At 51.2% G+C, this 27,769-nt stretch overlaps 1 protein-coding gene across 4 annotated transcripts; it reads right to left on the reverse strand.

Moving 5' to 3' along the window:
- Window positions 1–27,531, reverse strand: XRCC1 (X-ray repair cross complementing 1). 4 transcript variants are annotated; one of them, XM_047837036.1, is made up of 17 exons: window positions 27,331–27,530; window positions 26,888–26,980; window positions 16,642–16,752; window positions 6,059–6,217; window positions 5,111–5,185; window positions 4,910–5,015; window positions 4,582–4,691; window positions 4,395–4,506; window positions 3,910–4,168; window positions 3,495–3,611; window positions 2,839–2,932; window positions 2,572–2,704; window positions 2,214–2,268; window positions 1,982–2,121; window positions 783–873; window positions 320–395; window positions 1–214 (listed from the first exon to the last, which is right to left on the reverse strand). In XM_047837036.1, the coding sequence occupies exons 1-17, from the start codon at window positions 27,379–27,381 to the stop codon at window positions 101–103; spliced, it is 1,896 nt and encodes a 631-aa protein (XP_047692992.1). In that variant the 5' UTR covers window positions 27,382–27,530; the 3' UTR covers window positions 1–100. The 4 variants fall into 4 exon arrangements, with proteins under 4 accessions (XP_047692992.1, XP_047692994.1, XP_047692993.1 ...); XM_047837038.1 differs by lacking the exon at window positions 27,331–27,530 and adding an exon at window positions 27,180–27,300; XM_047837037.1 differs by lacking the exon at window positions 16,642–16,752 and having other exon boundaries at window positions 27,331–27,531.
- Window positions 27,532–27,769: the final 238 nt, after the last annotated feature.

Below are 27,769 nucleotides of genomic sequence, written 5' to 3' on the forward strand. Positions count from 1 at the left end.
TTCCAAACAGGTCACCTTTATTAAGCTCATCTTGTGTGTGTGCGCACATGGGTGTGTGTGCGCCTGAGTACACACATGCACACACACGCAGGCTCATACTTTAGGCCTGGGGCACCACCCCGTAAAGCTGGTGGGGAAGTAACTTCTGCTTCTCGTTGCAACTGTAGATCCATCGGGGGCGGACAAACACCAAGGAGGGGTTGTCCATCAGGGCCTGCAGGGTGGAGTGGGGTGCACATGGGAACATGTGAGTGAGGAGGGGACGGAGGGGACGCAAGGGCGGGCTGGGTGGCCCTTTCCCTGCCCTGCTGGAACTCACCTCCTCAAAACTGGGGTCCCACTCCTGTGCCGTGATCACAAACTGGACCCGGTCGCTCATATAGTCCTCAAGTTCCCTGGCGGGAGAAGGAGGGAAGCAGAGGATTGGTGTCCCCTCTCTGGACATCTTAGCCCCCAACTGTCCTCCAAGGCCGTCCTCCCTCCCTCCTCACCTACATCTCCCAAGGGCTACCTGGGCACCCCCTTCCGTTCTCCCACGTGCCAACCTTGCCACAGCCCTAAAACCGAGGCCTCCCACTGTTGCTAATCCTTTCAGAAGGCAGGTCGGGGGAGCCTCATTTTAGAGAAGGGGATGGGAGGGGAAGCTATCTATCCAGGGATGCCCAGCAGAGCGAGCAGGGCCTGTGCCCACCCTGCAGCCCTTCACCAACTCCACGGGCCCGATCGTTTTCCTTCCCACAACCCCTCCTCCCTACCCTTGCCCCCACCCCCTGGAGACTGACCCATTGAAGGCTGTGACATATCGGCTGAGCTTCCGCCGCTCGTCCCCAGGGAACTCCCCGTACAGGAAGAAGTGTTTGCCCTGGAAGAAGTCTGCAGGGGAGATGGTGGGAGAGCCAAGTGTGAGGCCACTGGAGTTTCAAAGCACCAGCCGGGAGCCGCAGAACACTTGGAGGCAGGACTGGAAGGCCAGTGGAGTGGACGGAGAGGGGTGTTTGTGAACACCCTGGCAGAGATGTCGCTCACAGACGGTTCCCAGTTGGGCAGGCCCATCAGAACCTTTCTGGAGCTTTTTTTTTTTCTTTAATGGTGAAAGACGAATTACTATTACTGCAATGTGTTTCTGCAGCTTTTTTTTTTTTTCTTTAATGGTGAAAGACGAATTACTATTACTGCAATGTGTTTCTTACATGAGGTAAATCCCAGATGGGCAGGTGGCACTTAGCTAGCTCCGTGCGGTTAAAAGCTTTGTAGCCTGTCACTTCTTCACCTTGGCTGCCTCGCCCCTTTTCAGCCAGTGCCTTCTCTGGCTCTGACCTTCTGGATGCCTCTTTCCTTTGTTCCATTTTAGTAGGGCTTTCCAGACCATCAATTTGCTGATGCCACTTCTGGGGCCATGGAGGATCAAAGCACTTACGTGCCCATCACCCACAAGGAACCAGGTGGAAATGGCCTCTTCCAGTGGCCACCGACCCTCACCTCTGTTCAGGCGCTGGCTGCCCATCTTCTCCCTCCATTCTCCACTGGCTGAGGCTCTGACCCTTGCCCCCCAGCCTGCTCCCCCTGCATTCACGTTGGGGTGACAAACAGCAATGCCAACATCACCCGGGTCCCAACAGAGATCGGTGCCCACATCGTCTGTGTGCCTGGGTGACATCCCACACCAACAGAACCGAACCCGGGGGGGGCAGGTGAGGGAGGTGCCGTTCGCACTTGGGTGGAAAGCCCTGGGCTATGATGGAGGTGGTCACAGCAGGAAGTCAGGAGGGGGAACCGAGAGAGAAGTCGTGGGAGGATGCTAGACAGAAGGGAACAGGCCCAAGGCAACAAGAAGGTAGCAGAGGCAGGAACTGCGGGGGAAGGAGGTGGGGGGGGGCAAGTCACAAGTCACGAGGAGCAGGGGAAGCAGCAGCGATCCCAGGGCTGGCGGAGAAGTGAGAAAGACCAATCCCACTTCGGGAGGCAGGGAGGGATTTCCTACCTGGGAGCTCCGGAACTGGCAGGTCGGGAGACTCTGGGGGACCCTCATTGTCTGTGTTCTCATCTGTGGATCCTGCATACGGGTCCTCGCCATTCTCCCCCTGGTCAGGGGGCTGCTTTTGCTCTCTCTGCTCGGCCACCCTGAGAGAGCCAACAGGGGTGGGGGAAGAGCGTGCAGATCAGATCCCCTCCACCCGAGCCTGGGGCCACCCTGACCCCCAGCCCTGCCTTACCTTCTCAGCTCATCCTCAGTATCCCCAGAATCTTCTGCCCCATTGCCCAGTTCTTCTGCAGGTGGAAGCTTAGTCAATGCAAGGCACGTGCTTGGTAATCCTCCCTTCCAGTCTTTTGCCCAAACACAGATGCAGGCATGCCAACCCCCAAGCTCAAGGGCCCTCCAGATCCAGTTACCTGGGACCCTCAGCCTCCTCTCCCCCAGATCCACTGTCTGGAATCCAGCCCCACCTTCCTTAGATATAGGAATCTGGGTTTCCAGCTTTATTCTCCTTCAGACCCAGGAGTCTCCAGGCCCCCAGCCCCTTCTCCTCCCTAGACCCAGGAGTCCAGGGCCCTCCCCTCTCAGGCTCTGACCTGACTGTTCCTCCTCAGTGTCAGTATCTTCCCGAGGCCCTGGTGAGGCTGGTTTGGTCTCTTCTGGGGTTGTGGGTCTCTGGGGTGAGCTGGGTCCTGCTGCCTGAGGGGGCTTGGTTTTGGTCTGAGGGCGCTGAGGAGGGAGGGGACAGCACGGGCGTGAGCGTGTGTTCTCACAGAAGGCAGGAGTGGAGAGTCTGGGGTACCACCACAGACCCACGTCCTCCTCCCACCGCACCTCCCCCACCAAGACAGGGGGCATAGGACCTTTTGGGGGAGCTTGGGGGCTTCATCCCCGCTGCTGCCGCTGTGAGAGCCCCCTTCATCCTCACTGCTGGAGCTTGGCCCTGCCATGAGGTACCTAGGGGAGGAATCAGGCCTCAGATAAACAGCACATCCTGTCTTGCGGAGGGGTGCTCAGGAAGCCACGGGGACTGGCATTTGTGAAGCACTCAGGATGCCTCACCTTCCACCTTTGGAAGGGCCCCGCTGAACCTGTTTCAAAGACCTTGAGGCCACATTCACGGTTCCTTACGTGGCTGACACTCCAGGAAAGGGACTCCCCTAGCTGGACCCTAACAGCTCCTGCTCACGCGGCATTTCCTACATGCCAGGCGCATGAGCCTTTCGAATGCTGTTTCTCCAGCCTGCCATGCTTCTCATGCTCCTGAAGCAGACTTCACGGGGCCCTCGGGGACGCCAGGCGAGTCCTCTCTCCTCCGCAGCCTCGCAGCCCCCGCCCCTCCTCTCAGAAGCCTGCTGACGCTGGGCGAGCCCGCCCTGTGTTCTCCGCGTACGGAGGCCCCGGTCTGATTTCCTTCCAGATCCCCAGCTCTGCCCGGCACGGGCCACGGGATGCGGGGGCAGGAATGGCGTGTGCGCGCGCATGCGTGTATGTAGCCATGAATCCGGCGAGGCCTCACCTCCGGGAGGGCAGCCGCCGCCGCATTCGGTGACAGTCCAGCACCCACTCTTTCCGCACGATGCGGCCTCCAAGGCCTAGGACCTGGCTGTACTTGGGGGTGTTGGCAAAGGCACAGCTGGTGGGGGAAGAAGGAAGGTGTGGTCAGCCAGGTGTGGTCTGAGGGGCAAACGGGAAAGAGGGTCGAGGACAGAGGGGAAGAAAGACCTGAATAAAAGAGAAAGAGAAGGCCATGAGAGAAACAGAAAAAGACATTAGGAGACCAAGGGACAGATGTAGGAATCAGAAAAGAGGCAGAAGATACAGAGAACTGAAGAGACACAGGCAGAGACGGGCAGACAGGAAGAAACAGAAAGTAAGACGGAGGAGACAGAGGGGTGGCGGGGAGCACAGCGGGGAGGAGGGCGCCGGCCTACATGAGGTGGGTGCTGTCTGGAGTCCAGTCTGGCCGATACTTGGCCCCCAGCTCCAGGGCCTTGTCCCGGAGCTCTGAGCGGAAGGGGTTCTGGAAGCCACTCAGCACCACCACCACACCTTGAAGGATCTTCCCCAGCTCCTGTGGACCAGCTCGGGGCCCCCTGGGCTCCGTGGCTTCTCGGGTCTTCCCTGGCACTGTGCCTCGTGCTGAAGCGGGGACTGGGGTGCTGCTGGCTGGGGTACGGGTGGGAGCTGGCACTGGGGAAGCCAAAGAGTAGGTTCATTTAGTACTGCTGGGACTAAACCCCAGCCCCTCCTCCCTCAGACCCAGGGGCCAGGGGCCCCGGCCCCTCCTCCCGCAGACCCAGGAGTCTAGGGCCCCCAGCCCCTCCTCCCACAGACCCCAGGATTCCAGGCCCCCAGCCCTCCTCTCCCAGGAGGCAGGAACACAGGCCCCTGTGACAACAAGGAATCCAGGGCTCACATTTGGGTCTCTTGAGGGCAGGTGGTGAGGGCTGGGCTGATGCTTTGCCGGGCATCTTCCTTTCTTCTTGGTTCAAATCCAATTTTCTCTTCCCTTTGGGGGACTCCTGAGGCTGAGGGATTGGGATGAGTCGAGGCCTGTGGCTTCTGCCCTCCTTCTCCACCCCACCAGGGTCTGATAATCTCACCTTGGAGGCGCCGCCCACTGCCCTGGAGACTGGAGAGGCCGAAGAGGCGGCACTAGAGGCCTGCAGCGTAGCAGCTGCGTAGCTGGGTCCTGCTGGGTCGGTGGCTGTGGCTACAGAGGGAGAAAGTGGATCCAGGGTGAGGGGGCTGGGCCCTAAGACCCTTCACCTCCTACCCATGGGGCAGAGCATTGTTCTCGTAACGCGGTAGTGATCCAGGCCCCCAGCCCCCTCCTCCCTCAGACCTGGGAGCCTCTAACCTCCTCCTCCCTTAGACCCAAGTCCAGGTTCCAACCCTGGACTCAATGGGGACTCGCGTTTCCACACTCACCGGGGGATGTCTTATTGATCCGGCTGAAGAAGAGGGCCCCGGGTCTCAGGGAGTTAGCACCCTCATCCTCCTCCTTCACGCGGAACTGGCCAAGCTTGGTCACCTTCTAAGGTCTCACAAGGTCAGTACGGTGAGTGGCTGTTGGCAGGTGGGGGTGAAGAGGTAGGGAGAGGGCTCCGGGAGGTGGTGGGGAGAGCTTACCTGGGGTGAGGCCTCCACCTCCTCTTTGTCTGGGGGGCTGTGAAACCGTACAAAACTCAGGCCATAGGGGGAGTCCTGGGAAAGGAGGGTGGGAGTCAAGAAGTGCGGCCAAGGCAGAGCCCCTTGGGGAAACCCCCTTCTGGCTCTTTCCCTCCTATGGACACACATGTCTAGGGAGGTGCCCAGAGGACAATGGCGACAATACAGCATCAAGCTGGCAGTGAGCCCTAACTCTGGGCCAGGTGCAGCGACAAGCCCTTTACGTGCATCAGCTCCGTCAGCCTCAAAGCGAGTGACAAAGGCTGCCGGTGTCCAAGCGAATCCTCTCCCACATGCTCAAATTCCTGACTACGGAATGGGAGGGAGCACTGTGCACCGCTTCGGGAGCACAGAACTGCTCCAGGCTCTTTCCTGCTCTACCGGCTAGGGGAGCCTGGATGACTGGCCAGACACTCCCAAAGACAGGTCCATGGGTAAGAAGTCTACCTCTACGGTGTGGTGTCATGATATACTTGAGTCTCTTTGGTAGCACAGCTTAGCATCCCTAACCCACAGCAACCCTATTAGGATCAGGAAACTGAGGCCAGAAAGGTTAAGTCACTTGCCTAAGGTCACACAGCTAAGAAGTGGTGGGCCCAGCGTCAGACCCCAGATCCCATGATGGTAACTATTAGACTACTCCTCTAACAAGTCAGCAGCCCCCCTTCTCCTCCCCTGAGGTCCTGCAGTCTGCCTTTCTCAGACATCCTCTAGGAAATGAAGCCTTACCTGTGAGAAGGATCGCAAACCCACTTCAGAAACCTCTGGGACCCAGCTGCCTCATAATCCCCCAGGGAGACAAGATGCCCCGTCCTCCCAGCTCAGTCCTCTGGGATTCGGTGTTGGCCCCTCACCCCTCTCCTTGCCCAGGACCGAGGACCCTGCACCCTCAGCTCCCACCCGAGGTACCTTGCTGTAGGGCTGGCTGCAAACGATTTTGACGCGGTCCCAGCGCTTCTCAGCTGCTGCCCGGACCAACTTGTCGGGCCCAAAAATGCGAACGCGGTTGGGGTTTGAGCCACTGCGGCTCTCAGAAGGGGACATGAAAGACGAAGTGACCAGCAGGACCTGGAAGAAGGCACATCGAAGGAGAACTAGGGCTGACTGATTTCAATGACACCTCCTAGTGGCTGGAAAAAGAACAGGGGCCCAAGTAGGGGCTAGGGAGGCCAGATCCAGCCTGCACCTCAACGTCTGTCCCTTCCCTTGCTTCTGGGCCTCCAGTCACTTCCTCCCTGACACAGGCTCCAGTGAGAGCCCTCCACTGCCAAGTCTGAATGAACCTCCTCTAAATTCTTTCATGGAGTCTTCTATATCCGGCCACAGAGCCAGCTACACCACCTAAGGAACCTCCCGCACAGAATAATCCCAACGACTGGCCTAATTTTCAAACACCTTTTGGAAATGCACGGCTGAGTCAACGGAAAGGCAGAGGAATGATCAGCGGCCAGAAATGAGAGAGAAGTGAGGCACCTGGATGGCTCTGTCAGTTAAGCGTTCAACCCTTGATTTTGGCTCAGGTCACCATCTCACGGTTTGTGGGGTTCTCTCTCTCTCTCTCTCTCTGTCTCTCTCTGCCTTTCCCCTGCTCGGGCTCTCACTCTCTCTCTAAACAAACAAACAAACAAACAAACAATTTAAAAAAAGGAGAGAGCAGAATCCAATGGGGTAGGGGAGCTGCACCAGTTATTAAGTGATTCGCTCGGGGACATTTCTGCTTCTCCTGCCGCTCCTTCTAGGGCACTGCCAACAGGGGGAGCTAGAGAGAGAGAGAGAGAGAGAGGCTGAGAGGCAAGAGGAGGGAGGTGGGTGGAGGGACGAGCTCCCTCCTTCTAGCAGCTCCAGTGAGTGTCACCCCTCGCATGCTCCTGCTTCTGCAGCTGCTCCAGGGCAGCAGATGAATCTGGTTTCAGCTTCTTAACACCAGCAGAACCGGCATCCCGCAGCCTCTCCCAGGGTTTCCAGCGCCCGCCCCTCAGGGTCCGAGTTTCAGCTCTGAGGAACCCCACTTCGAAGCTTCTGAGCATCTAAGTTTCAGTAATTCCAACCTTGTCCTTCCGGTCCCCCAGCCCTAGGGGAGGTAGCTGCTCCCTGCATTACCTCACCACACCTTACTCTTCCTGCCTCTCTGGTCCAATACCTAGTTGCTAATTCTCTATGTTAAATTCTCTGTTAAAATAACTGGTGACTCTCAGTCTCTTGGCAGGACCCTGACTGATAGGGCGGGTGGCACTGAGTGCTGACTCTGGGTGCCGGGGAATTTAATTTTTTTTTTTTAATGTTTATTTATTTGGGGAGAGAGTGAGCAAGAGCGGGGAAGGGGCAGAGACAGAGGGAGAGAATCCCAAGCAGGCTTCACACCGTCAGTGCAGAGCCCGACACGGGGCTCGGCTCCAGGAACCGTGAGATCACGATCTGAGCTGAGATCAAAAGTCCGACACTCAACTGAGCCACCCGGGAGCCCTGAGAATTTGATGTTAATGGGTGGCAGGGGCAGAAGGGGGACAGAGGACAAAGCCTGGGCTCCAAGCCAGGAAGAAGAGTAGCGCAGAGGCTACCACCACCAAATCACACAGAGCTGAGTCACCTCGAAGGGCAATACCCTCCATGAACAAATTAGGGGAAAATGTGCCTTGTGGGGTGACTCAGTGGGAGGCCTTAGTTCTGGAGGGCAGCAGAGAAAAGACGAACAGTTTCTCTGGAGGATTCCTAAGCACAAGTCTGTGCTCTTGAGCATTTGGAGTAAAAGATTCGTATTAGCTATCTGCATGGAAAAACCCAAGCTGAAGGCTCTGAGTGGTCCCACGTACACAGACAGGGGGGTCACCTGACACCATGGCAAATCCCCTTTGGAGGAATGTACTTCAAACCAGTCCTCAGAGATTTCCCACAGACGCCTTCTCAGAGTACAGACACACACACACACACACACACACACACACACACACACACACTGCCGTGAGGCACGTGGAAACAAGCAACAGAAACCACAAAGTACAGACTCAGACTCACAAAGGCTGCATACACTGAAATGATCAAACGCACAATATAAAAGAAAGTGTATATACATACATTTTTACTTTTTTTAAGTTTATTTATTTTGAGAGAGACAGAGACAAGTGCGAGTTGGGGAGGGGCAGAGAGGGGGAGAGAGAATCCCAAGCAGGCTCCGTGCTGCCAGCACAGAGCCGGACATGAGGTTTGAACTCATGAGATTGTGAGATCATGACCTGAGCCGAAACCAAGAGTCAGAAGCTTAACCACCTGAGCCACGCAGGCGCCACAAAGAAAATATATTTAATAGTTTAAAGAAACAAAGGGGGGGGCGCGCCTGGGTGGCGCAGTCGGTTAAGCGTCCGACTTCAGCCAGGTCACGATCTCGCGGTCCGTGAGTTCGAGCCCTGCGTCGGGCTCTGGGCTGATGGCTCAGAGCCTGGAGCCTGTTTCCGATTCTGTGTCTCCCTCTCTCTCTGCCCCTCCCCCGTTCATGCTCTGTCTCTCTCTGTCCCAAAAATAAATAAATTTTGAAAAAAAAAAAATTAAAAAAAAAAAAAAAAAGAAACAAAGGGAGCTCCATCATGACAGCGTGATGAAGGGACAAAAGAGAATCAAACGGTCCAGGCAGTTTTGAAAAAGAGTGGGAGAGCTCTGTGCCCAACACTAAGGGGTGAACCAGGATTGGTCCAAGCAATCCAATTCCCTCTGCCAATGGCTGCTTGGGGACGGGCACATGAACCAGTCGGCCAATGGGACGGTAAGAGGAAGGGTGCTGGGGGCTGCTGGGACAGATCTTCTTTCCTCAACACGGAGAAACAGGACGGAAGAGAGCCACTGAATTTCTGCCATTCTACTTCCTCCACTTCCTGCTTTGGGTGCTACTACGTGATGGATGGAGCAGCAGCAATCATTTTGTAATCCCGCAGGCAAGTCCAAAAGAAACAACAGATGCCAACCGAGCCCCCTCCACCTCCGACTGCCAGATCAACTGTGGGTCTGCCTAATGCTGCACTCCCCTCCTCAGGAAACGATAAATTTTCTTACACAGTGATCCAACTTGAGGTGGGTATATTCTGTTTTACTTAGTGTCTTCTCACGGGCATGCCGTGAGATTTGTGAAATCAGAAAACAAAGCCTTTCGCTGAGGAAAGCATGGAATCTATCGGTCTCTTTGTGCTCAGCTCTGATTATGAAAAGGAAACAACAAAGACAAGGCCGGTTATACAGAAGGAAAGCCATCTCCCTGGCCTTGACTTGTTTAGCAAAGGGCCCGATTTTGAGCTGACAGGGGAGCTGAATTTACCATCGAGTAACTACGGTGAAGGGGCAAGGTAGACTGTGGTGGGCAGCTGTGATCCACACTCACAGGTTCATTTCCTCAGTACAGGCTCCTCTCATTCACTGTAAGGAGAAAACAACTCTAGCTGTCCAGACTGTTTTATTATCCAACACTGTGTTTGAGGCTCTGGGGTTAAACCTTTATTCTCTAGACTGTTTTAACCTCGAAAGCTTATGTATCTCCCTTGTAGAATTTGGAGAGGGAAGAAAAGAACACATTGATTTTGTAGAAAGTGGAATCGGTTATGACAGTCGGGGCCTTACGCCTGATTTGGACAGGCGACACCAAAGTGGACCAGCCCTGCTCTGCCCTTGAATTTCCTTTTCTTCCTTGACTCTTCCAGCCCTACTTGGTCTCTGGGTGGAAGCCAAACATCACAAGTCCTGGAGTCTTTAATTCAGTCCTGGTTAGGAGTTACTCTTGGGCATAGGCATTTTCAGACTTTGAAAAGATAAAGCCCTGAGTAGCCATTTCATCTTGCTAGATAGAAGGCGAATAATAGACATTCACCTACACAGATACGATAGAATTTTAGCTAAAAACACACTTCCTCAGTTGTCATCGTTATAAATAGAATGTTGATCCAAATCTCTATGCCAGGAAGAACAGAGAACTTTTCTTAATAGTTCCAAGGACCGCTGACTTTGTTAAAACAGTTACCAAGTGGGGGTTTTAGACCCAAGTGGGTGACTCTAGTGATGAGGGAACCTCTGTGAATAAACCCAAACCTAAGCCAGAGTCAGAAAATTAAATGCATACACAACGAATCATAAACAGCGGACTAAATTTCTCAAGTCTGAGAGAATGAAATTCAAGAACAACTATTCTAACAGCTACCAAGTAACTAGATTTTTCCAAACGAGGCAATCGTTTAAAGCTATAGCCAGTTAAGTCATTTCTTCGGTTTGCTTTGGCATCTTCTCTACAAAAACCTCTGCTTGGGGCGCCCGGGTGGCTCAGTTGGTAAAGCGTCCGACTTTGGCTCAGGTCATGATCTCGTGGTCTGTGAGTTCGAGCCCTGTGTCAGGCTCTGTGCTGACAGCTCAGAGCCCGGAGCCTGTTTCAGATTCTGTGTCTCCCTCTCGCTCTGCCCGTCCCCTGCTTGCTCTCTGTCTCTCAAAAATAAATAAACATTTAAAAACAAAGTTGTGGCAGCAGGCGCTAGCTTAATTATAAACAACAACAACAACAAAAAACTCTGCCCTAGCCTGCCCACACAGCACTCCTAATCATTTTCAGTTTGGGCCCCCGATTTGCATGGTTTGCTCAAATAAACTGGCCAAAATTCAACGTGCTTCAGTTTACCTTTTTACAACTTAATATAACCTTGAGAACGAGAATGTTTGCTAAAGGACACCCTCATTTGTGAAAATGTACCTCACAGATCAGAAAAAGCGCTTGATTAAAGTCCACACATGTTCACGAAAAAGCTCTCATGAAAGCAAGTCTGGAAAAGAACGTCCTCAACTTGACAATGGACATGGGTAAGCCAAATCTCCAGCGGACATCGTACTTCGTGGTAAAGACTCAACACTTTCCCTGTACGATCAGGGGCAACACAAGGATGTGTGCCCTTACCAGCTCTATTTGACATTGTACTAGAGATACTAGCCAGGGTGAGAAAATGAGAAAAAGGAAAAACAAAAGCATAAATGTTAGAAAGAAAGCTATCTTTATTCACATACAGTGTCACTATCTTTGTTAAAAAAAAAAAAAATCCCCAGGGATCTACACAAATTCCACAGGATTCTCCTACAAGAATTAGTAACTCAATTTAGCAAGGTCACAAGATACAAGGTCGATACACAAATATCAACTGTGTTGTTATTATACTATCAACAACTGGGAAATGACATTTTTTTTAAAAATATAATTCAGGGGCGCCTGGGTGGCTCAGTCGGTTGAGCAGCCGACTTCGGCTCAGGTCATGATCTCGCGGCCCGTGAGTTCGAGCCCCGCGTCGGGCTCTGTGCTGACAGCTCGGAGCCTGGAGCCTGTTTCAGATTCTGTGTCTCCCTCTCTCTGACCCTCCCCCGTTCATGCTCTCTCTCTATCCCAAAAATAAATAAATGTTAAAAAAAAATTTTTTTTAGAATATAATTCAAACAGCAGCAATAATTAGGCAAGAACCAGTAACAGATGCGAAAACTCGTGACTGCACGTTTGTGCAGAAACAAGGTATTTATACAGCCTCAAAGTATTTCCCTAAACGATACTTATTCATTTCCAAAGGGCAAGACAATAATTTCACAGTGGCCAAACCTGGTCCTTAATAAAATGACCCAAGTTAACACCATCAGTGTTAGAGCAGCTCAACAGCGTGTGCTCTGTGATCCGACGCGCTGAGAGCACAACATCCCCTCTGTGGTGTTCGGGCCAAAGTTGTATGACCTAAATTTCGTCATGAGGAAACGTCACACAGTCTGTACAATGAGTGATATTTTACAAAGTCACTGACCTCTACCCTTCCAAAACGTCAATGGCATAAAATACCAAGAAAGTCACAAGAACCGCTCCCAGGGAAACGAAACCAAGCAGACATGACAAATCAATGCAATGCACGATCCTGAATTTTCTTCTGCTATTAAGAATGTTACTGGGATAACGAAGAAAATCTGAATAAGGTCTGAGATCAGATGGCAGAGGACTAGATCAACATTAATTTCCTACCGTTAATAAATGTACTGAGGTTAAGAGAATATCCCTCTTTTTCGGAAATATCTGCTGTTGTTAACAGGAATAACATGGGCAAATGACTTTCAGTTCAGTAAAAAATACGTACATATGTGTTAACATTTGAGAAATCGGAGTGAAGATTATAGGGGAATCCTTTGTACTACTTTTGTAAGTTTTCTGTAAGTCAGAAATAAACTTATTGACAAGCTGGTTTAATAATGTACATGGAAATAAATGTTAAAGATCTAGAATAATCAAGGGACTCTTGAAAACCAAAGTTGGAAGTCCAACACAATCTGATTTCAATATTTATCATGAAGACAGTGGGGTACTGACCTAAAGATAAACATACATATCAATGAAACAGAACAGAGAGCACAGAAATAAACCTACATATCTATGATCAATTAATTTTCAATAAAAGAGCCAAAACAATTCGGTAGGAAAAGAAAAATCCTTTTTTTAAAGATTTTACTTTATTTATTTATTGGAGTTCATTTATTTTGAGAGAGCCAGAGGGTGAAAGAGGGAGGGAGAAGCAGAGAGAGGGAGAGACAGAATCCCAAGCAGGTTCCATGCTGTCAGTGCAGAGCCCGATGTGGGGCTCAGACTCCAAATGGTGAGATCGTGACCTGAGCCGAGATCAAAAGTCCGAGGCTTAACTGACTAAACCACCCAGATGCCCCTAAAGATTTTATTTCTAAGTAATCTCTACACCCAACGTGGGGCTCAAACTTACAACTGAGATCAAGAGTCACATGCTCCACTGACAGAGTCAGCCAGGTGCCCCAGGAAAATCTTTTTTTTTTTCTTTTCTCCTTTCTTTAGAGTTAAAGCAGCAAAGTTTTTTGTTTTTGTTTTTGTTTTAATTTTTTTTTCAACGTTTATTTATTTTTAAGACAGAGAGAGACAGCATGAACGGGGAGGGGCAGAGAGAGAGGGAGACACAGAATCGGAAGCAGGCTCCAGGCTCCGAGCCATCAGCCCAGAGCCTGATGCGGGGCTCGAACTCACGGACCGCGAGATCGTGACCTGGCTGAAGTCGGACGCTTAACCGACTGTGCCACCCAGGCACCCCAAAGTTTTTTGTTTTTGTTTTTGTTTAGCAAAAAGTGACAGTACACTCCAGAGACAGAGGAATGCGCTGACCCAAGGATGGGTGCCTGGAAAATCTTTTTTTTTTTTAGTATTTTCAACAAACATAAAAAAAAAAAAAAAAAAAAAAGGGAAAAAGGACCTTGTCCTCTACTTCATACAATATAAGAAATTCATTTGAGATGGATCAGAGATCTAAATGTAAAATCTAGGGAGCCCTGGCTGGCTTAATCGGTTAAGCATCCAACTCTTGACTTCGGCTCACGGTTCATGAGTTCGAGCCCTGCATCAGGCTCTGCACTATGAGTGCACTCATAGTGCAGAGCCTGCTTGGGATTCTGTCTCTCCCTTTCTCTCTGCCCCTTCCCCTCTAGCTCTTTATCTCTCTCTCAAAATAAAACATAAATAAACGTAAAATCTAAAATTATAAAGCTTCTAGAAAAAAAAACACGGAAGATGGCAGTAGGCAGAATAACAGCACCCCAAAGAGGGCCATGTGCTAATCTCTGGCACCTGTGAATATGGCAAAAGGGACTTTGCAGATGTGATTAAGTACCTTGAGATGGTGAGATAAGCCTGGGTTATCCAGGTGGGCCCAGTGTCTTCACAAGGGTCTTTATATGAAAGGGTGAGGGGCACCTGGGTGGCTCAGTGGGTTAAGCACCCAACGTCAGTTCGTGGGTTTGAGCCCCACGTCAGGCTCTATGTTAACAGCTCAGAGCCTGTGTCTCCCTCTCTCTGCCCCTCCCTGCTTGTGTTCTCTCTCCCTCTCTCAAAAATAAATAAATAAACGTTAAAAAAAAAAATTAAAAAAAATAAATAAAGGGCAAGGCCGGAAAGTCAGAGTCAAAGTGAGGATGGAAACATATTACAGTATTGTGGTTGCTACCTTTGAAGATGGAAGGGGCCACAGGCCAAGAAACAGATATGCATGTGGCTTCTAGAAGCTGTAGTAGGTAAGGAAATGGATTCTCCCCTAGAGCCTTCAGAAGGAGCCGTCCTGCTAACACCAAGAGTTCAGCCCCCTGAACCTGATTTTGGACTTCTGACGCCTAGAACTGTGAGACAGTAAGTCTGTGTTACAGTTTTAAGCCACCGAGTTTGTGGTCATTTGTTGTAGCAGCAATGAGAAATTAATACAGGGACTATCATCATTACTTTGGGACAGGTGAATGTTTTTTATAGGACACAAAAGGCACTATGCAGTAAGAAAAAAAAAAAGAAAAAGAACAAAAAACCTTGATCGACTGGACTTCATCAGCTTCTGCTCATCAAAAGGCACTGTTAGATAATGATCATGATGAGCACTGAGTGATGTATAGAATTGCTGAATCATTACACTGCACACCTGAAACCAATATTAAACTGTATGTTAATTATACTTTAATACAAGAAATTTAAAGATAATGAGAAGGGGGGAGTCTGCAACATACGTATCTGAAAAAAAAAAAGACGGAAAAAAATAAACAAACCCATCATTAACATCCATGACAGAAAGACAGCCCAATAAAAAACAAGAAAAAGACTTGAATGGACACTAAACAGAATAAGATAAATGAAGGGCTAAAAAGTACACGAAGGGTTATACGATGTCATTACTTGCCAGGAAAATACAAATTAAATCCATATTAAAGTACCACCACCTGCCATATGAATGGCTGAAATTTAACAAATTAAAAACTCTGGCAACATCAATATAGGTAAGGATGTGGAGGAACTAGAACTCTCTCATCTACTGCTGAAGGGAATATAAAATGGTACAACCACTTTGGAAAACTGTCGATATCTAAGAAGGTTAAAACCTACATCTACCCTAAGACCACGCAATCCCACTCTTGGGTATTTACCCTAAAGAGATCACCATGCAGAGGCTTGTACGAAAATGTTCACGGCAGCTTTATTCATAATAATCAAAAAGTGGCCACAGCCCAGATGCCCATCAACAAGAGAATGGAGGAAGAAATCATGGTCTCTGCCTACGGTGAACACTACTTAGCTGACATGCCATAGGGAAGAATCTCAAAAAACGGGACGATGAGTGAAAAAGGCCAGCCACGAGAAAAGAGTATAAACTGTGAAATTCCATTTGTAGGAAATTCTAGGACAGGCAAAGCTAGCCCGTCGTGACAGAGAAGAGACCAGAGGCTGCCTGAGCTGGTGAGGGTGTGGGTTTGGGGAGTGAATGCAAAGGGGTGTGAGGGACCTTCCAGGGCTGTTGCCCTGTGTCCTCATTTGGGGCCAGTTACACAGATGTACACAGCTGTCAAAACACATTGACCTGTACATTAAGATCTGTGCATTTGGGGCGCCTGGGTGGCGCAGTCGGTTAAGCGTCCGACTTCAGCCAGGTCACGATCTCGCGGTCCGTGAGTTCGAGCCCCGCGTCGGGCTCTGGGCTGACAGCTCAGAGCCTGGAGCTTGTTTCCGATTCTGTGTCTCCCTCTCTCTCTGCCCCTCCCCCGTTCATGCTCTGTCTCTCTCTGTCCCAAAAATAAATAAACGTTGAAGATCTGTGCATTTTAGGGGCACCTGGGTGGCTCAGTCGGTTAAGCATCCAACTTCAGCTCAGGTTGTGAACTCACGGTTTGTGAGTTCGAGCCCCGCGTCGGACTCTGTGTGGACAGCTCAGAGCCTGGAGTCCGCTTCTGATTCTGTGTCTCCCTCTCCCTCTGCTCCTCCCTCGCTCATGTGTGCTCTCCTTCTCTCTCTCTCTCTCTCAATCTCTCTCTCTCTCTCTCAAAAATAAACATTAAAAAAAAAAGATCTGTTCATTTTATCGGATGCAAAATATACTTCCATTAAAAACCATTAGTCACTGTAAGAAAAATCCTCACCTTGTAGAAAACTGGTTTGTTTACTTACAATTATAAACTTGCTTTTTCAAGTAGGTTTATTTCTACCCCAAGACATTCTGTGAATTAGCCAGCTGGCTAACTATGATCTCCCCAGCCCAGCGCTAATGAATTCAACCAGTAACAAAAGATTGTGCCAACTCTTAAAATACTTGTAATAGAGCAAAAGGAATTCCTCTTGTAAACATTTGCGCGTATAAAGTGACTAACAGAGGCATCCCAAACAGCACGGAATCTCGATTTGCCAGGACATCTGTGAGAACCTCTGGGACCAGAGAAAAGCAGTTCTGCTCTCAAGCAGCGACGGCCTCTTAGAACAAACCAGCGCCTCTGGCTGTTCACACCACCCCGATGCGCACTTGGGTGTCTGTGCTGGTGCGCAGTGGATCACCTGGGTCTGCTCCTCCAGAGGCGGAGGGCAGTGTGACTCATCTCCACCCGGGCGCGGGGCGGGGCGGTGGGGGGGCGGGGAGCAGTGACGGGGGTGCTTGGGGCAGGGAACAGCGTGGGGCCCATCTCAAGGCCCTGCTTACCTCGTAGTCTTGCTCCCCAGCCCCTCCGGCCGAGCTGCCCACCAGCACCTCCACGAAGGCCGAGCCGTCATTGCCGATGTCCACGCTGTGTATCTGTTCCTCCTTCTCCAGCTGTGGGAGGGGGAGAGCCCGCCGTCAGTGCCTGCTCTGCCTCTGGGCTCACTGTGGCACTTCGGGAGAGGGACGACCCCCTTCTGGGCTCCTTGCAATGTCAACTCTGTGACACCGCGGAGGCCAGGGTGAGTGGGGCCACCGTGTCCCCCGCACGCGGCACAGGGCATGGCCCAGGGTCGGAGTTCAGAAAATATTCACTGAATGAAGGCGTAAGCCCCTATACTTGTTCTCCCAACTCCTCCAGACTCTGCCAGATCGGTGTATAACGCGCCACCACGGAGCCCTCCTTGGTAGCACCTGCCAGAGTTACAACGTCATTCGAATAGTCACACACACTGGGCGCCTGGGTGGTTCAGTGGATTAAACATCCGACTCTTGGCTTCGGCTCAGGTCGTGATGTCATGGTTCTGTGAGTTCGAGCCCCACATCGGGCCCTGCGCTGGCAGCGTGGAGCCTGCTTGGGATTCTCTCTCTCCCATTCTCTCTCTGCCCCTCCCCCACTCATGCTCCCTCTCTCTCTCAGACTAAACAATTTCTATTTTATTTTTTTTTTAATTTTTTTTTTCAACGTTTATTTATTTTTGGGACAGAGAGAGATAGAGCATGAATGGGGGAGGGGCAGAGAGAGAGGGAGACACAGAATCGGAAACAGGCTCCAGGCTCTGAGCCATCAGCCCAGAGCCCGACGCGGGGCTCAAACTCACGGACCGCGAGATCGTGACCTGAGCTGAAGTCGGACGCTTAACCGACTGCGCCACCCAGGCGCCCCTCTATTTTATTTTTAAAATATTTTTTAATGTTTATCTTTGAGAGAGAGAGAGCACGTGTGTGTGTGTGTGTGTGTGTGTGTGTGTGTGTTCAAGTGGGGGAGGGGCAGAGAGAGGGAGACACAGAATCCGAAGCAGGCTCCAGGCTCCGAGCTGTCAGCACGGAGCCCAACGCGGGGCTCGAACTCACGAACTGCGAGACCACGACCTGGGCCGAAGCCGGACGCTTAACCGACCAAGCCACCCAGGCACCCCTGAAATTTTTTTCTTTTTAATCATGCACACAAATGGCACGTGTGTCACTCTTACCCCCAGTCACACAGGACTCCATGGATGCTCCCTCAGGGTAGGAGCCCAGTGTGGTTTTGCTCACCACTGACTCCTGGGTTTGCATCCCAGCTCTGCCACACACTAGCTATACGACCTTGTCATATAACCAACCTCTTGGAGCCTCGGTTTGCTCATCTGTCAAATGGGGATAATCACCAGACCCAAGGTCATACACATGAAGACTAAGGCCACACTGCACAGCAGGTAGTAGGCGCTCTACCCTTGTCAATCAGGAGGCATTATTAGTCAACGCTGGACAATTTAATTATGTGCTGAAAGAGGAAAAGAGCTACCCATAGGAGGGCTTCCTGCAAACGTTCCGCTATTCCCCGCTGACAGTTAAAGCACACAAAGCCATGTGGGGGTGGAAGGCAGTTAGGAACGGCTGAGGCAAGTCTTCTTTCCAGTTTGGGGCTCTTTTATTTGGCTCCTAGAGTGACAAGTTATTATTATTTTTTTTTTTCAAGAGAGTGGCAAGTTATTAACAACACTCAAAGGTACCTAGGCCACCAACCCCCAGGATCGTCTGACGCTCTAGTCGGCTCTATCACCCCCAGTCAGGAGGTCGCCCAGACTTCACCTACACACTGCTAGAAACAGGGACATCACTACATGGGAGGAAGGAGCCTGGCCTTGGGGGAGGCAAGCCTGGGTGCAAATCCAGCCCTGCCGTTTCTAAGCTGTGCAACCCTGGGTGACGCGCAACCTCTCTGAGCGGCAGTTTCCTTTTGTGGGGGATGGGCGGGCCGTCATAATAACCCTCCTCCTGAAGGGGGCTCAGATGACTCAGAATAACAACCACAGTAACACTGGCAGCAAACATCTAAGTGCTCACGTTGCACCAGACACGTCACGCATGTGTCTGTCCTCTCTCCTCACAACGGCTCTGCCAGGCAGGGGCTATTATTATCTCCATTTAACACGTGAGCAAACGGAGGCAGGAAGCGGTTACGTAACGCCCCCCAGGTCACACAGCTGGCGAGTGGCAGAGCGGGGCCTGGAGCCCAGGCAGGCTGGCTGGCGTCCCACACGTGCGCCTCCACCACATCACAGGTGTGTCGGAGAAAGAGGCGGTGCTGCGGGAAGGGGCTTCCCAAGGCTGAGCCAAGCTGGCCTCTTGCCTTTCCAGCTCTGAGTCCTGGGACAGTGTGTGGCGCTGCCCACGAAGTCCTAGTCTGACTTCTCAGCCTCCTGACACACCGGGTGGCTCTCCTCTGGCCACGCGGGCCTTCCTTCTGTGCCAAGAAGAGGCCAGGTCCTTCCCACCGCGGGGCCTTTGCACGTGCCATGCCCCCTGCCCAGACCACTCTCCCCTCAAACCTTCCCACGGCCGGCTCTTTCCGTCATTCAGGTCTCTGCTTAGATGTCACCTCTTCAGGCCAACCTAAGTAGGCTGGCCCCTCACCTCCTAACCAGGTGCTATGCTCTACCCCTAGCCCTGCTTTATTTTTCTTCAGTATCCCCACTCAATATTATGTACGTAACTACACTTTTTAGTTCCATTTGTCGCCCATCTGTTTCCCCCCACCAGACTTTTAAGCTCCACGAGGGCAGACACGAGATCTAAGCCACCCCCCACTGTGTCCTGAACACCAAGGACAGGGTCTGGCCCTTCCCAGCTCTGCTTACTTAGTGCTGTGTGAGCCCGGAGCAAATAGTTTCATTTCACCCCTTGTGCCTCAGTTTCCTAACCCGTGAAATGGGGACGTAGCAACTTCTAACTCAGAGTCGTGTGAAGGTTCCAGTGAGGAACACACACAAAGCCCTTTGAACAGTGCCTGCCACAGAGCAAGTGCTCCATAAATATCAGCTGCTACTGTTACCTCGATACGCGCCTGGTGGACAGATGGACAGATGGACGGGAAGCCCCTACTAACCACCTGCTGAAGGAACAGATGCCCCCTGAATCGTAACTCGGGCTCTGCCCTTCCTGACCAGGTGGCTTTGGTGAGGCATTTGCCTCAGTGTCCCCATCTGTCACAAAGGGGTCATCACGGCCAACACTTTCAGATTCTCACTGCGTGCCAGGGGCTCGGTGTATTAGTCTCCTGCTGCTGCTGTAACAAATTACCACAAACTTACTGGCAGAAAGCAATACCTCTTACAGATCTGGAGGTCAGAGGTCTGAAATTTGGTCTTACGTGGGCTGAAATCCAGGTGTCAGCGGGGCTGCGTTCCTTCCGAAGGTTCTACGGGAGAATCTGTTTCCTTGTCTTATTTCCAGCTTCTAGAAGCCACATGTATCCCTCAGTTTGTGGCCCCTCCTCCACCCTCGAAGCCAGCAACAGCATCACGCCTACCTCTGTTTCTATCTCCACATCTCGTTCTCTGGCTCTCCTGCCCCCCTCTTGCCCTTATAAGGACGCTTGTGATGATATTGGGTCTCCTTGCCCCTCAAACAATCCAAGCCAATCTCACCGTCTCAAGATCCCTAACTTGATCAGATCTATAACATCCCCTTTGCCGTGTTCAGTGACATATTCACGGGTCCCAGGGATCAGGATGGGAAATCTTTCTGGGGCCATTATTCTGTCTATCACGGCTAGCTAAGCTCTCCCTGGACCAGCCATCACTCCTCACAGCCACCTTAGAAGGAAGGGTCTGTTACTATCCCAGTCTTACAGATGGGGGAACTAAAGGTCAGAGGTCAAATAAATAGCTCACGTCACATGCAGCTAATGACTAGGAGAGAAATTTGGAACCCACCTGCCTGACTGTAAACCAACACTCCTTCTCAACTCCCCTATTTTAACCCTTGAGGTAAAAACTCAACATCTTTACCTCTCCCACATGACAAAGCACAAGCCCCTATCTATACCCTGAGTGATGTTAGTTGCATACATCAACTACCTCTACTTTAAACATGCACACGTACTCCCCCATATGTCTTCTTCTTTTTCTAAAAATATTTATTTTTGAGAGAGACAGAGCACAAGGGGAAGGGCAGAGACACACACACACACACAAACCAAAGCAGGCTCCAGGCCCCGAGCTGTCAGTACGCAGCCCCAGATGGGGCTCAAACTCACGAACCGTGAGATCATGACCTGAGCTGAAGTCGGATGCTTAACCGACCGAGCCACCCAGGTGCCCAGTATTTCTTTTTGATAAAGAATTCCAGACCCTAGTGTTTACACATGGAGACAACCCAAATGTCCATCAATTTCTGAATGGATGTACATTGTAGGGTATGTCCACGTAATGGAACAGTGTTCTTGTAGAAAGACATGGGAGTAATGATGCACGCGACACGGAGGAACCTCAAAAACGTGGTTCAGTGAAAGAAACCGGACACAAAGGCCATAGCGTGTGATCCTATTTATGTGAAACGTCCGGAAATCTACAGAGACAAAACGTAGACCAGCGGCTGCTGGGGGCAGCTTGGGGAGAGGGGAACTGGGAGTAAATATGGAACGGTTATGGGGTTTCTTGTGGGCACTGAAAATGTCCTCGATTAATGGCAGTGATGGCAGGACGCTGTCAAAATGCCAAAACCACTGAACTGTATACTGGAAATGATTAAATGGTGAATTTCATGTTACGTGGATTTTATCTCAAAAAAAAAAAAATGACTGTTTAGGGTCAGTGGTTAGGAGAAGGGCTTAAACATTAACTGTCTGTCCTCTGAGGCCAGGTTCATGTGCACCTTTCTCAGGAAGAAGACCTAACTCATGACAGTAAAACAAATGCAGCTGGGAAGGTTCACAGAGTTCCTGAGAGACACTGTGTTAAAAAAAAAAAAAAAAAAAAAAAAGAAAAATGTTCCAGGGCGCCTGGGTGGCTCAGCGGGTTGAGCATCTGACTCTTGATTTCAGCTCAGGTCATGATCGCAGGTCATGGGATCAAGCCCCGAGTCGGCCTCTGTGTTGAGCACGAGGCCTGCTTAAGATTCTCTCTCTCTCCCTCTGCCCCTCCCTGTTCCCTCGCAAAACAAAACAAAACAAAACAAAACAAAACAAAACAAAACAAAACATCAAACAAACAGGTTCCATGTCCAAGAAAGGTAGTGTTATGCACCATTTAAAGGAATAAGGTAGAGGCACCTGGTGGCTCCGTGGGTTAAGCATCCGACTTTGGCTCAGGTCATGATCCCTAGGTTCCTGGGTTCTAGCCCCGAGTCGGGCTCTGGGCTGACAGCTCAGAGCCTGAAGCCTGCTTCAGATTCGGTGTCTCCCTCTTTCTCTGCCCCTTCCCTGCTCACGCTCTGTCTCTCTCTGTCTCAAAAATAAACATTAAAAAAAAAAATTAAAGGAATAAGGTAGAACTTTGCCCAGTGGCAGCAGGTCTCCAAAATACATTGTCATTTGAAAGAAAGCATGGGGAATAATAGTGTCCATACTAGGCACTTGGTGGAAGAGGTGGATATTAACGTGCTTGTATGTACACAGTGACCCAGGAGGGCCACGTGAGAAACTCCTAACAGTGGTTGCCGGTAGACAGAGTGGGAGGGGGTGGAAGCAAGGAGAGGGAGGTGTAAACCCTTTTGTGCCCTTTAAATTTCGCACTGTATACACATGATACTCATTCAAAAAATTCAGCTAATAAAAGGGCAATGGACAGGGCCTCCTGGGTGGCTCAGTGGTTAAGCGTCGGACTTCGCCTCAGGTCACGATCTCGCGGTCCGTGAGTTCGAGCCCCGGGTCGGGCTCTGGGCTGATGGCTCAGAGCCTGGAGCCTGTTTCCGATTCTGTGTCTCCCTCTCTCTCTCTGCCCCTCCCCCATTCATGCTCTGTCTCTCTCTGTCCCCAAAATAAATAAACGTTAAAAAAAATTAAAAAAAAAAATAAATGGTGACAGTGAATTTAATCGGTATTCAAAGACAGCATGGACCGCTTATAAAACTTGGTGGCTGGCCACCAGTTTGGACTGTTTGATTCAGGGTTCCTTCCTGTGTTAGACACACATGCACAGATGCACACCCCCCGCGTGGGTATGTGTGTACCTGCAAGACTTTTCTTCCTCCTGAGAGCCACAGTTCTCAGACTTTTTGATCTTGTAAAATCATTGAAGACTCAAGAGTTGGTGCGTGTGAACTATATATGCTGACATTTGCTGTATTGTAAGTCAAATAAGCCTCAGTGGCGCCTGGGTGGCTCGGTCAATTAAGCGGCCGACTTCGGCTCAGGTCATGATCTCACGGTTTGTGAGTTCGAGCCCCGCGTCGGGCTCTGTGCTGACCGCTCAGAGCCTGGAGCCTGCTTCGGCTTCTGTGTCTCCTTCTCTCTCTGCCCCTTCCCCACTCACACTTGGGCTGTGTCTCTCAAAAATAAATAAACGAAAAAAATTTTTAAAAGAAATAAAGTCCAAGGGTTATCACCAACCATGGAGCACCATACAGAAATGAGGACGAACCATCCACGGCTACACCCACCCACAGGGATCAAAGTAACAAACAGGATGCTGAGTGACAGCAGCCAGACACAGACGTCTATACTGTGTGCTTCCATCTATGTAAAATCCCAAACCAGGCCACACGAACCTGTGCGGTTCAAAGTCAGGGATGGTGGTTACCCTGTGGGGGGCGGTGACAGGAAGGAGTGCAGGGGGCGATGGGGGGCTGGGCACGTTCTGTTACCCATGTTGGGGGGGGGAGCACCTAGGTTGTCGTGTGTGAGGGTTCACTGAACCGTGTGCTTTGCTGTACACGTTACACAAATAAAAACCAATTTGAAACACCATGGGGGCCAAGTGAGTGGTTGGAAAACCACTGAGCAACAAAATCCAAACGTGTGCCACCCTGTTGTTGAGCATCTCTCTGGTTTTAATGTTTATTTATTTTTGACAGAGAGAGAGAGAGACAGAGTGTGAGTCGGGGCGGGGGGGGGGGGGGGAGAGAGGGAGACACAGACTCCAAAGCAGCCTCCAGGCTCTGAGCCGTCAGCACAGAGCCCGACGTGGGGCTCGAGCTCGCAAAAACCGTGAGATCGTGACCCGAGTGAAGTCTGACACTTAACCGGCGCCCCTGTTGAGCATTTCTCTCAAAGAGCGCATGTCAGTGGGGCACCGGAGCAATCTGGACCTGGTCCCAGCCATCCCCTCCGGCCCAGGAGCGGTTAGCCAAGAAGTTGGAACTCCCCTCCCGGGAGCAAGTTATCCACGGAGCCTCCTTCAGCTGCCGCAAACAAAAAAGGTGTGTGTGGCCATCACGAGCAGAGGGTTGAACCCTGTGTGGCAATATCCAGATGTTGCATCATATTGTTTGGAGGAAAAAAAACAGGGGAGAAGAACGTGCCACAGATCAGTCTACGGGCATCGGTGTCCAGAAAGTTCTGCCTTGTTCACTTGCTTGAAAAGACCCAAAGTTACCATGAATCTGGAGTCGCCCTGCATCCTGGCAGTCGCCGAATGCGGTCAGATTTCCCGAAGTGTCTCTAACGTGGCTGGTGCTGTGCAGCTTGCTCCTGTACTCGCCCCCCGTGCTTTAATTCTCAACACGGACACCAGGGTTCTGTAGGAACCGAAGTCCGACTCTGCTCCTCCTCTGCTCAGAGCCCTTCAGTGGCTCCTGTCTCGTCCAGAGTAAAAGCTGAAGTACTTAACGGTGGCTTTCAGGCCTTCGGTGTGTTGGGGGCCCTCCACCCCCACCCCATTAGCTCATGTCCCACCTGCCCCCCCCCCCCCAACCAGGCTAAATCCACTGCACCCGCACCAGCCCCCCTGCGGCTCCTCCAGAACGCCAGGCGCCAGGCCGCCTCACAGTCTGTGTTTCCTCCCTGGATATTTACAGCTCACTCTGCTCAATGTCACCCTCTCAGGGAGGCCCTCCTGGATCCCTGTTAAAATAAAAACCTCCTGCCACTGCCTTCTCCCCCAGCTGCAGCATTCTCCGTTCCTCTTGATGGGTGAATTTTCTTCCACCATCTGACATGTTAGAAAAGTTAGGTCACTTTTCCTACTAACATGACAGCTCCACAGGACTGACATATTTGTGTCTTGTCCTGTCCCCAGGACCTAAAACAGTGCTTGGCCTACAGGAGGTGCTTCATAAAAAATTACTCGATGAATGAATGAACATAAGAATCCATTCACTCCTGGGGCGCCTGGGTGGCTCAGTCGATTGGGCATCTGACTCTTAATTTCACCTCGGGTCATGATCTCACGGTTTTGTGAGATTGAGCCCTGTGTCGGGCTCCACACTGCCAGTGGCAGCCCGATGCTGACAGTGCGGAGCCGGCTTGGGATTCTCTCTCAGCCCCTCCCCCGCTCCCTCTCTCTCCAAATAAACTTTAAAAAAAGAATCCATTCACTCCTGAGTCTATAGGTCCTGCCCCTGTGCTGACAACTTCCACACCTCTGTCTCCGGGTTCAGTTCCGATTCCTAAGTGTCTCCTGAGTACCTCCCCTTGGATGTCCCAAAGTCACAGCACACCAGACATTCCACCTACAGGTTCCCAAGCTGCCCCTTCTCTGGGTTTCCCATTTCGGTGACAGCTGCAATACCTCCCTGTCTCCTGGACCAGAGAATCCTGTGCTTTGCTCTGGCCCCTCCCCACGTCGTGTCTCTTCTGCCTCTGGTCTCTCTGCTCCCACTGCAACTGGGGTATAGACTGGAATGTGATTCTCCTGGGGTCATCTGATCCTCAGAGGGCCCAGCAGAATCGTCACCCAGTAATAAAAACATGAATCCCTCCCTTTACACAAACATCTACATGTTGATGGAGCACTTGTCCAGACATTATGTCACCGAGTTTTCACAATAACCCTGGGCTTAGATCTCATTATTCCCAATGGACAGATGAGAAAAGATGTTCAGAGAAAGGCAAACATTTGCCTGAGGTCACAGAATGAGTAAGAGGGAGAGCTGGGGACTTGAACCCAGATCCCAAGACTGGATCGTGAGCAACCTGTACCTCTCTCAGTTTAAAGCATTGGCTCTAGGCCAGTGGCGTAACCTCCCTGGGCCTCAGTTTCCTCATCTGTAAAATGGAGGTAATAACAGACTCTAGGTCATGGGGTTTTTATGGATTCAATGACTTAAGCCATGTGTGGAGTTCAGAACAGTAACTGGCAGTTGTAATGTTGAATAAATATTAGCTCTCATTATTATTATTACTATGTTAGACACTTCGATGTTTCAACTAAAATCAGAAAGTCTTAGAGTCTTACTTTTCCTGGGAAGAGAATCCTCAGCTTCTCTCTAATTCTTAAAAGGGTCTGTGACCCAAAACTTTTTTGGAACCACTGGGCAAGAGAGAGACTGAGAATATGTCCAACACAATCACGAAAGCCTTGCTCCCCAACATCCCTCCCCAAACACCCCTCATTCAGAAGGAATATGGCCAAAATCAAGAAAGCCAGCGTATGAACACACAGCAAGTGTGACAAGGTGGCTCAGAGCGCCCACTTGGTTTCGAGTCTTAGCAAGCTATTTATTGATGGTGCTAACGGCCCCTGTGAGATCACGCAAATAAAACACCCAGCCCAGGATCCAGCACAGAGCAGATGCTTCAAACACACTCAGCTCTCTCCTTCCACTAGCCCGTTTAGAATTCTGTCACCACCTGGGGTCAAACCACCCTTTTTCCTCTGAGCCTTCCTCCAACTTCAGAGTCTGGGCTGAAGGTTGGGTGAGAGCACGTACAAAAGCACTCAGAAGAACCTGGCAAGCATTCCAGAAATGGGGCGTAGACCGGCCATTTCACTTCTCCCCTCTCTGTGCTTCAGTTTTCCCATCTCTAAAATGGGGTTGATTGGCTTACATGATCTTCCAGAACACCTTGCAACCTGGAGCCCAAGGACTTCAGAAGGCAAGATACATGAAAACTATTCACTCTGTTCCAGGTGAGGAAACTGAGGCTCAGAAAGCAGAAGCAACCTACCCAGGCCACACACTGATTCCTATAGTCACCCTAGGCCTAGTCCTTGGACCACCTTTGTTCTCTGCCAAGGGGCACAGCCATCACACTGCCCATTTTCCAGGTAGGGAAGCTGAAGTCCAGAAGGCTTAACCCACTGCCAGTTGACTGAAGAGCAGTGTCTGGACCCTGAGTCTCCAGACTCCTACTAGGAAGGAGACAGGGGGAGGGCAGGATCACCTGGAGCACCACAGAGATGGTCTTCTCGCCTGCCTTGGCTGCCCGCCATTTTCGGTAAGTGTCCGCCTTGAGAAGGTTTTCTGCACAGTGGGTCTGCAGAGAAGAGTAGAAAAAGGAAAGTAAGGGTACAGGGATGAGAGCTCGGTCCCCAGCTCTCCAGAGCCCTCTGCTATCCCCCAGATTTAAAATTCCCCGTTAATCCCACCACACTCTGCTTGAGTCCCGTATAACATTTTCCCCTGGAAGCTCCCCACTTCCTCCTGTCCTCTCCGCAAGTTCCCCCATTCCACACCTCTGCCAGAGTTCCCTTATAGCCTCCTGGAATTTCCCCTTGACCCGCCGTGGACTTCCGTGAAGTTCCCTTTTACACTCCCAAAGTTCTCGCAGTGCCCCCGCAGGGATTCCCTTACGTCTTCCAGCCTCCCCCCATGTCAGTTCCTCACCGAGTCCTGGCTACTGCAGGACACCACATGGCGGAGACGGATCTCCGGCATGTCAACGTCTTGGGCTTCGCCAGGCGCGAAGGATGAAAGAAGTCCGAGTTTGGGGGGAAGCGAAGAGGGGGTGCTCCCTGCGCGGGCTAAAGTGCGCAAGCGCACAGGGCTCGGGCCTTTCAAACCGCGGCGCGCCGGCGCTCGCGTAAACACTGCGCAAGCCCAGTCGCGCCTCTCGGGAACGAGGCGCTTAGTCCCCTAGCAACCGGCTTTCCTCTAAGCCCCGCCTCTCCCCGGCCTCACCACTCTCTAGCCCCTCCTCCCGGTGACGTTCACGCCTTGCTTTCTGGGCGCCTGGCAACAGGAGCGGCCTCCGGGATTGGCCCCTAGAAGAAATTCGCCATTCTCATTGGACAATGCAGTCACCGCCCAAACCGAAGCCTTAGAA

The sequence above is a fragment of the Prionailurus viverrinus genome, chromosome E2 (genome assembly GCF_022837055.1).
Source record: "Prionailurus viverrinus isolate Anna chromosome E2, UM_Priviv_1.0, whole genome shotgun sequence".
NCBI lineage: Eukaryota > Metazoa > Chordata > Mammalia > Carnivora > Felidae > Prionailurus > Prionailurus viverrinus.

What these genes read in the sequence shown, in the direction of transcription:
- XRCC1 (XM_047837036.1), bottom strand. Translation starts at nt 27,381, where the DNA reads ATGCCGGAGATCCGTCTCCGCCATGTGGTGTCCTGCAGTAGCCAGGAC. An exon ending in CTGGGGAGCAAGACTACGAG is followed by an intron (nt 6,218 to 16,641) that starts GTAAGCAGGGCC and finishes GCCTTCTTCCAG; the next exon opens with GTCCTGCTGGTCACTTCGTC. An exon ending in TATGTCACAGCCTTCAATGG is followed by an intron (nt 396 to 782) that starts GTCAGTCTCCAG and finishes TTCTCCCGCCAG; the next exon opens with GGAACTTGAGGACTATATGA.